Source organism: Carya illinoinensis, chromosome 14 (assembly GCF_018687715.1).
Source record: "Carya illinoinensis cultivar Pawnee chromosome 14, C.illinoinensisPawnee_v1, whole genome shotgun sequence".
Taxonomy (NCBI): domain Eukaryota; kingdom Viridiplantae; phylum Streptophyta; class Magnoliopsida; order Fagales; family Juglandaceae; genus Carya; species Carya illinoinensis.
This window is the reverse complement of record NC_056765.1, coordinates 11,895,954-11,911,912: the sequence shown is the minus strand read 5'-3', so window position 1 is coordinate 11,911,912 and position 15,959 is coordinate 11,895,954. Positions and strand designations below refer to the sequence as shown.

The following is a 15,959-nucleotide window of genomic DNA, read 5'->3' as shown; positions in this document are numbered from 1 at the left end:
CAAAAACTTTCTAGCGAAAATTCGGTGAAAAGCCGAACTTAGTACTTATAACAGTGAAGAGTTGGAAAATAGGCTTCTTTCGGCAGATTTTGCGTGAAATATTTGCTAAAGATAAAGATTCGAAGAGGGTATAATCACACTCTGGTTTTCCTCCACCACCATGAGGCTATATAGAAATAGGTTTTTTGCAAGTAGATTATATGGATATAAGACTAGCTATAGACTTGCTTGTATCAGGATACATGAATCAAAAGGAAGAGGAGAGCAAAAAAATAAAGGGAGGAAGAAACAGCTAGACGGCTGTAGTTGTAGCTGTCCTATTTTGGGGATCCTTGATTTCAGAAAAGGTATTAGGTACTCCAAGAGTAGAGATAACATGTCATATAATTGAAAGCACTTAAATAAACACAATTTTTTTTTTTTTTTAACGACATGACATCTTGCATTAGATGAGAACGTGTCTCTATTTCGGAATTACCTAATAATTGCTCGTGATTTTGACTCAAAGTTGTTGCTGTTCTGTGGATTTACTGGTGCAACAACTCAAGCTGGAAAATCTGTTACTGTTCCTTGATGATGTTGCTACAACTGACTGATTTCACCGTTTCGACAATTGCCCACCCACAAGTACATCGTTGATCTCTTCTGTGATGGCAGAACTCTGCAACAATCTCTTCTCGGCGACTGCATAAGAATTTGGTACTTCAGTCAGTACAACCGTCAATCTTAATATTGTTTAATCATATGACATCTTATCATGGTGCAAAATGTTGTATCAAAATCAGAGAAAATGATTTTCTGTATTTTACTTGAAAAGAGAGATTTTGATTATTTTACATCATATTGACACAACATGCCATGAAGTGTTAATTTTATAAAGAGATTTTTATAAAAAAGAAATTTATAAATTGTCGTAATTTTTTTTTTTTGATGAAAATATGCTTCATTGCATTCACTTATAAACGAAATTACAACTGTGACTTATCAATACAGGAGAACCAGATTATAAGTCAACTAACGCAACTACTCAGGAGCTTTCCCATCAACAAATTTCTTTATGATAGACATTATCTAAACTTCTACATCGTCTCTCCTGACAACAGTCAAAAGAGAAAGTGCTCTGTCAAAACAGAGCTAAAACAACATTTCTTCTAAAGAAGAGAGGTACACTCAAACTCCATCCTCCCAAGGAGGAGGAGTACAACCACACTCTCTCCTCCCAAGGAGGAAGAGTACTAAACCCTACTTTCCTCCAAAAGAGGAGTAGGACAAAACACCCACCTTCCTCCAGAAGAGGAGTGAGACACTAGCTCATTTTTATTATTTATAAAAACTAAAACAGACTAAAAAAATACAAAAACTTAAAAAAAGCTGATAATGGGCTGTAGAGCCAATGGGCCTAGCCTAAGCCAAAACCCAGCTTGTGTGCACGTGGGGGCCCAACCCGTTAGGGTTGCATCGCTTCCTTCTACTGCCGCCACCCACTTTGCCTGTTATCCTTCTGCACATGAGCCGGGCACTCCACCACGATGCATGGACAGCGCCACGGAGCCTAGGTGAATGCACGGCAACCATGGAGAGACAGCCCATAAAAGCACGTGCCGAAACAGAGCAACAAGCTCCATCGCCATCTACCTCTTCCATGGATGCCATCTCGTCCCGGCCAAGACCCACCATCCTCGGCTTAGACCCATAACCCACAGCTCGTATCGAAACCAGAGCAGCCCCGCCTCGCCTCAAACCACTTCTCCAGCTCCCTCGCCGTTTGCCTTCCTTCCTCGCCGTTACCATCCACCCACTACGCCGAAAGTCCACCTAATGATCCCCGAAGTAGGACATCCATAAACTTTCTTACCCTCAGGACAGCCTATGAACACCTGTACCAAACAGAGCATCACCGGAGATCTCGGGACAACCCATGAACGCCCGAACCAAAACAGAGCATCAAGCTCCGTCTCTATCTGCCTCTCCCACAAACATCGTCTCACACCACCTTTCTCCCACCGTCTCCTCTTCATTTTTTCTGCAGAAGCGGCGCAGACGAGCACCCGGGGCCCTTTATTTACAAAACTGACACAAACACACCAGACTAAACTAGAAAAGTAGGAAAGCAAAAGAAAAACAAACAAAGGAACATGAAAATAAAGAGAGGGGAGGGAGGGAGGAATCGAGGCTCCCACCTCCCTCTGGGAAGGATTTACTGTTTGGCTTTCTCTAAATTTTCGTAATTTGATATGATATCTCATATATATAAATTGATATATGATATTATGATATGATTTCTTTATAGACTAAACATTTCTTGTAAATAAATACTCTCTTCTTGTGAGGATGAGGTTTTCTCTCTAGTTCCTTGGGAACGTGGAGGTTAGTTTTTTAGGCAATAGGGCTGAAGAGAGTGTGAGTAGAGAGATTGAGATTTCTAAACTATGTGAAGGGCTGAAATTGATTGATGAAGAAAAGCAGGTGGTATATGTTCTTGAGGAAGACTTTGAACTGTCATCTGAGAATAGTAGAAGATGTTTAGTGGCATGCGTTGTATCAGACAAGGAGGTGAATAGAGGTACTTTCAAATCAACAATGAACAAACTCTGGTAGGCTAAGGGTTGCATGGGGTTTAAAGAAGTGGGATGGAATCGATTTTTGATTGAATTTAGAGGGGAAGATCAGAAGAACAAGATTCTAATGGGATGCCCATGGTCTTTTGATAAGTTCTTAGTTAGCCTTCTTGAGTGTGGAGTAACTGCTCCTAAAGATATTTAGTCTTCTTTTGAATCTTTCTGGATATAGTTCCACGGCATGCCTTTTGCTAACATGAATAGGTGTACCGGTGACAATTTGGGAGCCACAATTGGAAAAGTTTTGATGGTGGATACAGATGATAGCGGGTCTAGATAAGGGAAGTTGCAAAGAGTGCAAGTTTTAGTTGATATCTCAAAGCCTCTTGCAATAGGTTGGTTTTTAAGCATTGGTGATAAAAGGTTTTGGATTTCTTTCAAATACTAAAGACTTCCAACTTTGTTTCCAGTGTGGAACAATTAAGCATGCAGACCAGAAGTGTTCAAAGTTAGGAAACTAGAAGAAATATGTAGATAGTTAGTTGTGTCAGTATGGCCCTTGGCTACATGCAAGTCCTTTGTCCAAAACAATAGGTTTCCATAGATCACAGATTCAAAGGAGGGTGTAAAACCAGTAGCTCGATTTAGTGAGACAGGTTAGGGAAGCTTCGATGAGGAGGTGGTTGACAGGGATAAACATGGGAAGAATCTTTTGGTTGTTGAAGTTTCGGGTGCAGTTTCAACTAATCCCTTAACTTTAGGTAACCATGACATGACTGGGTCTGGATTTGGAAAGATTCCTAATAAGGAAAGTTTGTTGAATCCTACCTTATCTCAAAAGGAATATTTGGCTAAAAAGGAGAACATTGTTGATATGGCTCTTTAGGATAATGATGAAACATTTGATGCCGAAATGATAGGAAACAGAAAAAGAGTTGACTCTTTAAAACAAATAGACCAATTATTTGAAGTAAAGTTATGGTAGGTTCTCGGCAGGATAAAGATGGAGAGGTTTACTCCAAGATTCTTGGTGATATTTCCAACAATTTCAATCGGGTGTAAGATGGTTTCTTAGATGAATCTACTAGAAGAATTATTCAGGTTTGTTCTTAGCCTTTCTCTTCATGTTCCAAATCAATTAAGAATAGATAGAAGAATTCTTCTAACTAGAAAAGAAGGGCTAGGAGTAGTAACTTGAATCCTACCAATGACAATATGGATTTATCAATGTCCATGTTGGTCAATGGAGGTCCAAAGAAAAGAAGGATGGAGGCTGTGGAAATGGAGGTAAAGGGAGTTAAAAAACTAAAACAACAGGTTGGTTCTAAGATGAGTAATTATAATGGATTGGTAGTAGATGCTTAACAACCTTGCCAATACCAATGGATTTTTTAAGTTGAAACTAGGGAGGACTTGGAAACTCTTGGACAGTTCGTGAGCTTCACTTACTGGTGAAAGAAAAGTATCTCAAAGTGGTTTTCGTTATGAGACCAAATGTAGGAGGAATAAGGTAGAGATCACTCGAAATAAGTGGGGTTTTGAACACAACTTTGTGGTGGGTTGCTTAGGAAGAGGAGGGGGTATTGCTATGTTATAGAGACAATAACTTAATGCTAAATTCCAGAACTATTCACAGAGTCATATCTCAGTAGTCTTTACAGAAGTAGTTTCAAACTAGAGGTGGTTGTTAACTGGTTTTTATAGAAATCCAGAAGTGGCAAAGAGAGTTGAAAGCTAGAACTTACTAAGATTTCTCAAACCTCCAGTGGCTATGCCTTGGCTTTGCATGAGCATTTTAATGAAATACTAACTCAAGAGGAGAAAGTGGGAGTTGTCGCTAGACCTTATACTCAGATGGAATTATTTCGAGAAGCATTGGGGGATTGTGCTATGAGTGACTTGGGTTTCAGAGGCTCAAGATTTACTTGGTATAATACTAGAGAGGGGAGGGAATTCACTAAAGAAAGATTGGATAGGGTTGTAGGGAATAGTGAATGGAATTTGTTATGGAAAACTTTGAATATTCATGTTCTTCCTGTTCTGAATTCTGATCATAATCCTATACATTTCTTGTTACAATGATGAAAAGGCTGCCAATAGAGAGAAAAATATTCAGATATGAAGCAAATTGGTCAAGATAGGAGAATTGCTTAGAAATTGTTAAATTAGCTTGGAGTTCAACAGTTTCTTATACCAACAAAATAGATTTTATTAAGAAAGAATTAAACAGTTGTAAAGCACATCTAGTCAAGTAGAGTAAAGCTAATCTGGGTGACAGAAGAAAGATAATTAATCAAAAGAGAGACATGATCAAGGAGATGCAGAGTATTAGTTAAGGTAATTTTAATAAAACAATCAGAGGTTTGCAAGAGGATGTGGATGGCTATCTGGAAGATGAGGATCTAAAATGGAGATAGAGAGAAAAAATGAAGTGGTTAAGAGATGGGGACATAAATACTAGATATTTTCACTCACATGCAAATCAAAGGAAGCAGTCGAATACCATCCATTTTGTCTTCACTAGTGATGGGTCTTGGTCCAAAAGACATGAAGATATTAGCAATCTATTTTAGCAATTTTATCAAGATCTATTCACCAATTCTCAACCTACTAAGATCTTAGAAAGTCTTGAATATCTTGGGAGGTTAGTCACTGATGATATGATCAGGCACTTAACTAGGGATTTTTCCTCTGAGGAGATCACAACTGCTATAATGGAGATGAATTCTTTGGGATCGTCAGGGTCTGATGGATTTCCTGCTACATTCTACCAAGAACATTAGAAGATTATTGGCAGTGAGGTGGTTTAGGCTGTTAAAGCCATTTTGAATTCAAATTGTGGTATAGCAAATCTAAATGATTCTTTTATAACACTAATCGCAATGAAAGCTAAGCCTAAGCTAGTTTCAGACTATAGACCAATAAGTCTTTGCAATGTTTTCTACAAAATTATTGCAAAGGTTTTGGCCAATAGACCGAAGCACATTCTTCCAGACCTAATCTCTCAAGCTCATAGTGCATTCATTCCAGGTAGACTTATTTCAAATAATGTCATTGTTGCCTATGAAGCCTTATATTCTATCTAGCTTTGGTCTCAAGTTAAATATGAGCAAGGCTTATGATATAGTAGAATGGTATTTTTTGGAGCTGTCATGGAAAAGATGGGATTTGAGGTGGATTGGCCTTATTATATAGTGTGTTAGCACTGTTAATTATTCCATTTTAATAAATGGGGTCCCTTAGAGCAGTTTCAAACCTTTAAGAGGAATTAGACAAGGGGATCATCTCTCCACTTATCTTTTTATTATATATTCTAAAGCTGAAGCGCTTAATTCTATTTTGAATAATGCTGAGGAAAAAAGAATAATTTCAAGAATTCTAGTGGCAAGTGATTCATTACATATTAACCACTTCTTTTTTTGCAGATGATAGTCTACTCTTTTATAAGGCTAACCCTCTTGAGTGGAGTAGGGCTTTTTATCTTCTTCAATCCTATAAATTTGCTTCAGGTTAAAGGATGAACATGGAGAAAGCTTAAATTTTCTTCAGCAAAAATAACAGATTAGAAGTGAAGGACCTTATTCTTGCTGCAACAGGAGTTAGAGCTTCTTAGTCATATGAGAAATATTTGGGTGTTGGTAGAAACATATCCAAAGCCTTCAATTCAATTCTAGAAAAGATCAAAGGCAAGTTGAGCAATTGGAAAGTGAAGTTTTTATCTCATGCAGGAAAAGAAATTCTCCTTAAATCTGTAGTTTAAGCCATTCCAACATACAACATGGGTTATTCAAAATTCCTAAAGTGTTGTTGAAAGAAATCAATGTAGTAATGCAAAAATTCTTGTGGGAGCAAGCTACTAATAGATCTAAAATTCGTTGGCTACATTGGTAGCAATTAGGGAAAGGAAAATAGATTGGTGGCTTGAGATTTTAAGAATTTCAACTTAGCCTTACTAGTAAAGCAGAGATGGAGACTTATTCAGCAACCTAATTAACTGGCCTAAAAGGTTCTTAAGGCTAAGTACTTTCCTCAAATTGACTTTCTTGATGCCAAGCTTGGTAACAATGCTTCATTTATTTGGAAGAGCATTATGGCTGCTAAGAATTTGCTGTCTGATGTCCTGATATGGAAGATAGGAAGTGGTGAATCTGTGAAGATTTGGTATGATAAATGGATGCTTATTCCAACTACATTCAAGATTCAATCACCCATGAGGGGTTTTGGAGGAGAATGCAAGGGTTAAAGACCTTATTGACCCTAACACTAAGCAATGGAATATGAATTTACTGAAGGAGGTATTCTTAGACCATGAGGTTGACAATATTTTAAGAATTCCCATTAGTATATGCATCAGTTTTGTTAAATTGGCATGGAGATATATTGCAGATGGAAAGTTCTATGTTAAAAGTGCTTACCATATTCAATGTGAATTAGTATCAAGATTTAAGGGACAATCTTCGAGCACTATGCTGATAACAGAAATCTGGTCTAAGATATGGAAGTTACAATTAACAAATGCAATACATAATTTTCTATGGAGAGCTAGCTTGGAACCTATTCCTACTAAACTTAATATTTTTAAAAGAAAGGTAGTGGACTCATCACATTGCCCTAATTGCTTGTTTGAACCTGAATTTGTTTTGCATGCTTTATAGAGTTGTAAAGTTGCTTAAGATATCTGGGTTTCTAGCTCGAGGAGATTGCATAAATGCAATGTGGAGATGCCTTCTTTTCACGATTTGTTTTTTCACTTTTTCACTACTATGCTATCTGAAGCCTTAGTTGAAATAGTAGTGATAGCACACCAAATTTGGAAAAGAAGGAACTTGGTAGTTTTTAAAGGTAAGTTTACTTCTCATGAGAATATGGTACTTTAGGCTCATTACGTAATGGAAGGTTATAGATGTGCAGTGATAGAGACCCAAGCTCAAGTAGAAAACATTAGAACACATGTGCAGACCTGTGAAGCTTTATCTCCTGATATATTCAAGATTAATTGGGATACCACCATTGACAAACATCAGTGTAAAGTTGGAGTAGGGGTGATTGTTAGAGATTGTGATGGTCGAGTTATAGCTACATGTAAATCTTCAAGAGACCTGTTTCTTAATGCACATCTAGGGGAGTTCATTGCATTATGTAAATTAAAGCTACCCTGCTGTGTATTGAATTGGGGCTGCAAAAAGTGGTTTTTGAATGTGATGCTCTCTCTATAGTTAAGGCTACCAATAATATTGATGAGGGATGGAATTCAGATAGCTTGATCATCAGGGATGTCAAAATTCTTTTACAAAGAGTCAATGAGTGGTCTATTAGGCATGTTCCTAGGGACATAAATAATGTAGCACATGTTCTAGCCAAGGATGCTTTATTTTACTCTGAGGAGTGCATTAGAGCACTCTTAACGGAATATACAAATGCAAAAAAAGAGTCCCATTTAACTATTACAAAAGTTGGTTGCAATGGAATAGGCAAAGTCATAAAGTTTGACTTTTAGCTACAATATTTGTTAAAGTAAAGTCAAATTTGGTTTAAACTGTTTAAGGAGCAAATGTTTAGTTTATTATTTTTTGGTAACACTCTCTCTCTTCCCTCGACATTTTCTCATAAAATTGCCCAGTTTCTTTGACTTTTACTGTAGCAATCAATGTCAACAGGGGTTATTAGCATTATATTGAATTTATTCTTTGGCATTTATATTAAATTTTAGATGAGTTTAATTAGACATTTGTGGTTATTAATATTAAATGATCATTACAAATATAATTTTTTAACCAATAATTTAATTAGAGTATGATTACTAATTAATTTATAATCAGTAGAATGGTAAAATATGATAAAAATAAATATATTAAATTAATATTATTTTATTATTATATAAAGAATGAATGGATAATCCAATGTAGGAATTTATGTGAATAAAATAACCAAAAGCCAAATTCATCTCACATTCATCAAAAGTGTCCTTTAACTTTGACTAATCCATTGAGGATATTGCTCTTATGTTAGAGGATATTCTTTCGTATATTTGTCATTTGGTTTGATGCTTATTAATGAGATTAGACTTTTCTTAAAAAAAAAGAAAAAAAAAAGCTTCCTTAAATAATGAAAGGAAAGGAAATCAGAAATAAGAAAAGAAAACACCGAACCTTTTGCCAACGTTGAGGATCTGGTCTTTTCAAAACTACGATGGAATCAATCTTCTCTGGTGAGTCCATCTTCCATCGACAGGTAGGGTTTCGAGATTTCTGATTAGGAGAGTAAACCCCAATAATCTGCTTCTTTGATCGATCATATCGAGAGACTCTCATATAGAAAACGAAGGGCTTCTGACAAGGATGTTTGGTCACAGGCCTAGTGTTGAAGGCATATGCTGTATAATCTGCTTTTCTGTACCAATTAAGAAAGGTCCTTGTGGGCATTTCCAGTTCTCTGGGAGAGATCACTCCTCTTAAGATTTGAACCACGTAACCCCATGAGACTGAGATGGACCAATATCGTTTCTTGTCATAGCAGATTGATTGTTGCATTATGTTAGCCGAATCAAGCCTGATGGATTGCATTAGATGTTGGAGAGCTTTCACTCTAGTCGTGCGTGGGAATATTGGTTCCACTACATCAAGGTGGTGAAGTGAAACCAATGGTGTTATAGGATGGGCTCCAAGAAGCCCTAAGAGGTCTCCATACACATCATACTGCATGCACAAACACGTACGTACAATTATGAATTATATAGGGTCACATTAGTCTCTATATATTTTTAATTGTTATGAAATAACTACATGCGGTTGATATGTCATGTTTTCAATGATTATCTATTTCTGTGTTTGATATATAAAATTATTTAAAAAGTAATGTTACGTACAGTCGTAAAGTGAGCAAGCACAGTGCAATTGTTTTGAAAAGAGTGAGGCCTACTATTAAAAAATTATTATTGTTTCATATGGATTATGTATCTATTCATTTTTTTTAAAAGTGATTGTGCAATATTTGTACAATCATGACTGTAACTATAATTTCTCTTATTTAAAATGTGTCACATGTATGAATAAAAATGATAAATTAAGTATGAAGAATAGAATTACTCTACATAAGGATCGAGAAATGTTGTGTAAGGGGTTGGAAAAATCAAAGACGAAAGAGTAGCATTATTTTCCGTATTAATTACTTGATGAAAACCAGGTTCTCTAGTCAGTGGCACCCCTAGTTCAGCCATGCAAGCTTGAATCCTATCATCGCTACCATATAATCCTGGATACCGCTGAATGCATTGATCTTGCATCTTCGCCAACTGCTCCGCCAAAGGATAGCTAATGGCGAATCCTCCGCCACCATACGCCATAGCATATGAGAAGTATATGTTTTGAACATGACTCTCTGATGAACTCCCAATATAATAGAACTGCCTGTGATCATACTTAGAAAGTATTCTCACTACATTGTCAACGATGAAAACCGTGTCATCATCACCCATAACAAACCACCTCACATCCTTCATGCCGAGCCTCAACGTCTCAGAAACTACTCTTGAGATCCTTAATGCGGATCTATGTCCTTGACGATTTGTGTACTTGAATTTTTCTGTGTCTCTAGAAATCCGAATCTCCGGCAGCCCTTCGTTTCTTTGAGTTCTCACTCTTTTGTCTAGCCAAACCACCCCTCTGGTTTCCTTAGGCTTCCACCATACTTTTATGTATTCCTTTCTCTTTTCCCACAGATTGGATGAGGCAGCAATCCCAAAAACAATGTGTTTGAGCTCTGTGTCATATCGTTGGGGCTTTCGTGGAAGTGCTAAATGAGATTCCATGGTTTCATTATCTTCTACCTGTTCATCAAGCTGGAGGTTAGCTGCAGACACGTTGGTCAGAGCTTCAAGGTGTTCTTGAATGGAGGCATCTAAATTGGTGGAACAGCTATAGCGATTGCTGGTGAGAAGGTTGAAAGAATAGATTATATAGAACATGGAGATGAGGAGTAAGAACCAAGTGATCAGGGAGGTTCTAAAGCCTAATTGTTGTCTTATTCGATCCCAACGTGTTTGCTTTCTGTCAGAATTCTCGGCTTTGATGCTCTTGCCTCCCATGGTTTCAATTCAAGGTGTGGACATGGAGATCCGAGGAAAGAAAGCTGGGTCTGAGAATTGTGTGGATCTGAGAGAGACAAAGAAGAAAGGCAGATCGAGAAATTGGGAGAGATAGACGTAGAGACAATATTTTCCATCTTAATCAGTTTGTATTTTTTTAAGGTTTGTTGCAATTAACCGAATTTAATGCGAATTATAAGAAAGAATTAATCTTGGTTGAAAATGGTTTGGATATATTGTGTTTGAAGTTTTACAATTCTTAATTATTTTAAAAGTCATAATCAAATCTACACTATTTATTAAAAAAGAAACTGTGCTTCTACAGCTACAAAGAGATCTTATAAAAGTATACATATAAACTCATATGCCCTCTTATGATACATTAGAGAAGTGCAAGCCACGTCAATATATAGATTTACTTTTTTAAGATTTCTTTGTAGCTAAAGTATTTATAATCTAATTAAAAACAAAGCAGTTATTAAATATATAAATATATATTTAATATATATATATATATATATATCCTATCATATATAATCTCTATATCGAAGATTTTGATTCGTTATAAGAATCTTTTCCAAAATAAACTTTTTTATACTACTTCGATCTTAGAGTATATTTCTAGACATTTATGTTTTTGGACCTGATATTTTTTGTCGTAGTCCTCAAATAATGAAAAATTATCACGAAATATTTTTTGTGACAATTTGTAGCTTGACGTTCTATTAAATATAGGTTCGAACATGAGAAGCCTTTTGTCAGCATATCGATGTCTAGAAGTAAATTGCATGTTCATTATACGTCTAAACAAATCATAAAAAAAAAAAAAAACCTTTCTTTATAAGCTGTCGATGTGGTTAACACACTAGTACTTATATAACATAATTTGATTAAGAAGAGAAATTTTAAAATTTAAATCTTACCATTTTAGTGATCTAGGATTCTAGATGGTGTATTCTATACACGGACTTGAAAATAGAATAATTCATCTTAATACATTTAATATATTTTAGTTCAAACAAGATCACACTGACATTCATATATTTGGGCATTAAAAGCATATGTTAGCTAGATTGCTTGTGTTATTTACATTTTCACATAAATATTGATAGAATTCTAACATAAATACAATTTGATTGTATACATGGTTGTTCATATGTACTATAACACATATTTGAACATAAAATTATGCTTCTATAATGTCAGACTCAATTTACATTTGAACGACAATGTAAATATTTATCTTATTAGTGGAAAATAAAAGAATATATAATCTAAATTACCCTGAAATTGTGCCATAAAATTAGAAAAATGATAAAAATAATTATTTTCAAAATTGAGATTATTAAAAACCAAATCGTACACGATCATTTATTTTCCTTTTTTTTTTTTGTACTTTAGATGCAATATCATTTCCTCAATCCTTGTGATGTTATATATCGTAAACGCGTCTCAATCTCGAACTGCTAAGAAAATAGATTCTAAAATTCTTGTTGTCTTACATACCGTCATCTAGCTAGTTAATTTGTCGCTTAGCGTGCACAATTGATAGAACTCAAATGTTACATAAAGAAACCTAAATAAACATTATTAATGAATCATGTTATTTAAACAATTTGAAGTACTTAAAAAATGTAACCACTTCAAACTCCAGGTTTGAGAAAAATTTGAATTTCTTAGAAGTGATTTTGCATTGATGCATCTTATTTGGGCTATCAAAGTTATCATCGAACACTGCTTTGTTCCTTCTAGTCCAAATACATGCTAATATCACATATATTTCCTCAAGTTGTTCTTGGTTAAAACACTACTGTAGCTTGTCCCATAGTTGAAAGAATTCTCATTCTTCACACCTCCACTTCTGCAGTACACTTTGCCTCTCTCCCCAAATATCACTAGTTGCTGGACATGTTTAAAGCACATGCTGAATAGTCTCATATTTCCTCATTACAAGAAAAACCACCTATTGCAACAATTTTTATATTGTTGCTAAAACAATTGCCACAATAGGTCACCTTTTGCAATGATTTTAAAATCATCACAAGTTTTTACATTGAAAGTCGATTTAAAGTGGGCGGTCCCTTAATTTTTACATTTTCAGTGAAAAATATGATTATTGCAACGATTTAGTTTGTCGATAAAAGTAAAAGCATGTTTCAATGCTCAATGAATCGTTGGGATTAGGTCTTTTGGTGCCAAAATCGCATGAAATGTTTTATTTTTCCCCCCGACTTCTTTCCTTCTCCACTTCACTTTGTTCTTTCATTTTCCAAAATCGTACAGGACCCAGTCCAGATTACTTGCTTACTCCACCCATTTCTACCGATTTCATCTATATTTTCGATCACCACCCAAAACTTTCTCCTCCACCCCATTTTTCTCCCGTGGAAGCTACGGTCGAACTTGTGTCCTCCCCCTCCCCATACTATGCCGTTCGATTCATCCTTTGCGTAGTTGGATTTTTTCATAGAGTGGGAAAGTATCAGAGGTATATTTGAGACTTTTGGGTACCTTGGTTCACCACAGGTATGGCTGCAACTCATTTGAATATTTTATCCCTTTCATCTGTGCTTGTTGCTTTACAAAATTTAAGCTTTTTGCTTATAGACTAATCTCTAGCTGTACAGTTGTGAAATCATGTCCTTTTTTATTTGAAGGGGTTTTGCATGTATATCTGCGTTTTGTGGATGTGTTGATGTGGGTTATTAGATGTTGATAATTTTTGTTTGAATTTTTTAATTTGCACACAACATATTTGTCATTTTTTACATTAAATCCCTACTTTTTTAATCACCCATTTACATCATACCAAAAATCTCTTTTGTTCCATGAGTTAAAGTGAGTGGGAATTATATGCATATATAGCTATAAAAACTAAGTACTACTTGAGAAAAAAGGCCACGCCATTTATTTATTTGGTTAATTATTAATAGATTCTCATGTGCCATCTGTAGGGTTTCATGAACTATTATCAATATTTTTGTATTTTTATAATTTTTTTTGTCACCATTTCAACCTTAGATCCTCCTGCAGAAGTAAGCAATTCTGTAGGTTGTTTTTGTTTTATATGCAATGTTATTCAATTTAAGATAATTGAAATGACCACTCCATTCCTCACAATAACACAAGACCAACCTCTCTGCCTACCAATTTTTTTTTATAGTGAAATGTCTGATGATAATAGTTGATAGAGAAATGTCTATAGATGTTTATTGATGATTACCCAGCCTTCTATTTCCTTCAATGTTATTCTAGAATATGGTATTAAAACTTGTTTGTGATCTTGTTTTCAAAATTCTGAGGAATATCTATTAGGTGTATTTTGTATTTGTGTTTATAAAAGCAGTTCCCTATTAGAGTTAAGCTTTTTGTTTGTAGACTAATTTCTAGTTATGCAGTTGTGAAATCATGTCCTTTTTTATGCTTCAAGGGGTTTTGCATGTATATCTGCATGTTGTGGACGTGTTGATGTGGGTATTAGATGTTGATAATTTTTGTGATTGAATTTTTTAATTTGTACACCACAAATGTTCATTTTTTGCATTAAATCTCTATTTTATCAATCACCCATCGACATCATAGCATCTGGAATGTACATATATCATCCCCTTTTACCCCACAACAGATTGCATGTTCTATGCTTGCCTTCTTGTGTCTCTGATGTGGTTCTCAATAGCAATAATAAAGGTATTCCACACTTCTTCATAGAACCCCACGAATAATATATATATATATATATATATATAGATATATATATTTCAAAAGAGGAAAAAAATGAAGTACATGAACCATTATTCTTTCTAGCTAGCTAATAGTAATAAGAACATTTGAGATGAAATAGATTACTCTAATGGAGAATGGTTAGTTTCTTCTAGAAACTATAGGTGTGATCTTACCATGCTAATTACAATGCATGGAGAAAGAAAACTTATGAGCACCATTATTTATTTGTAATGGGACTATCAACTCATTGTTGATTTGCCTTTCTTTCATATGCTTGACAGATACTTGGAACATCTTGCAATTTCATTGAAGAATGAGAAATGGGCGCTTATTCAACCACTTCTATCATCTTCATATAGTGGATATGGCACCTTCAATCTGTGAGCATTGTTTTGTAGCATGCTATACATTGTAATTGTTCCTTTGGATGGTTGGATTAGCTTCTAGTGTTTGATATTCTATTAAATTTATTATTAGCTTCTGCTTCCTTTTTGTTGTCTTAGATCATGTTGTTAGGATATATGTGGTCAGCTCTAAATGGTGGGATGAGACTATATTGTGTTTGAGTTAAGGTTGGATGAAATATTTAATATAATATGCGTTGGGATGTAACGGTTAAAAAGAGAAGATATTATCTTTTAATCTTTTCTACTTAGTGTATTTATAATGTTTTGTAACAAACTTTTATTACAATCATTTATTTTTTGAGTGCAAATGAAGCATTTCTGTTGCAATACTTATCTGCGGTGATTAACTTATGTTGCAAATAAGCTTTTAGCGTTAGAATCCAAATTCGTCTAAAAAATTTTATTTGTGATGAAATTTTTTGATGGAAATGTATAATTGCCGTGAATAATGTTGGTCACAAAAAGTTCTTATAGTTCCCATAACCTTTTAGTATTAAAACACAATTGTTGGATATTTTTATTTGCGGCAATTTTTATAACATTTGCGACGAACAGTTATTGCCACAAAACTTTTCCCAACAATTCTGAATGAAATCGGAATACATATTTGCGGTGACTTTTCAACCAATTGTGACCAACTTAATCGCCAAAAATAAATTGCTATTTGCAATGATTTTTTATTTTCATTGATTAAGAGCAAAAGTAATTGTACAATAGAGACGAACTTGCAATGAATAAAAATAATAGAAAAGATAAGTTGCGGTGATTTTTGCCACTTTTTGTAACTATTTTTGGCGCTACAAAAAGTATTTTTTTAGTAGTGCCTGCAGCATATAGGACATAACACATTAGTCATAAGCTTATTCTAAAATATGTGATTTTCCTTGATGAGCAAAATCATATTGACTATCTTCTAAAGAAACTGCTTCACTGTCCTTGGTAGGTGCATTTTCCAAACCTTCTTCCACATCTATTTTTAATTCGGGCTACTTGAGCATTCACCTTGGGTTACAACTGTCATGCTTTTCTCTACATAGTAGGCACTTCTTACTGTGAACTTGTCATCTTTTTTATAATCCCATATTACCTTGTCTTTAATCTGTCTTTTGCTAAAAGGTATGCTACATATGTGACTAGTTTCATGATTTTTCTCAAAAATGAAAAAAACCAATTTTTCATTCCAGCAGT

At 34.9% G+C, this 15,959-nt stretch overlaps 1 protein-coding gene across 1 annotated transcript; it reads right to left on the bottom strand.

Annotated features, from left to right (window-relative positions):
• Positions 1-169: 169 nt before the first annotated feature.
• LOC122294833 lies at positions 170-10,740 on the bottom strand. Its single transcript, XM_043103819.1, has 3 exons — positions 9,727-10,740; positions 8,708-9,253; positions 170-684 (listed from the first exon to the last, which is right to left on the bottom strand). The coding sequence occupies exons 1-3, from the start codon at positions 10,639-10,641 to the stop codon at positions 583-585; spliced, it is 1,563 nt and encodes a 520-aa protein (XP_042959753.1). The 5' UTR covers positions 10,642-10,740; the 3' UTR covers positions 170-582.
• Positions 10,741-15,959: the final 5,219 nt, after the last annotated feature.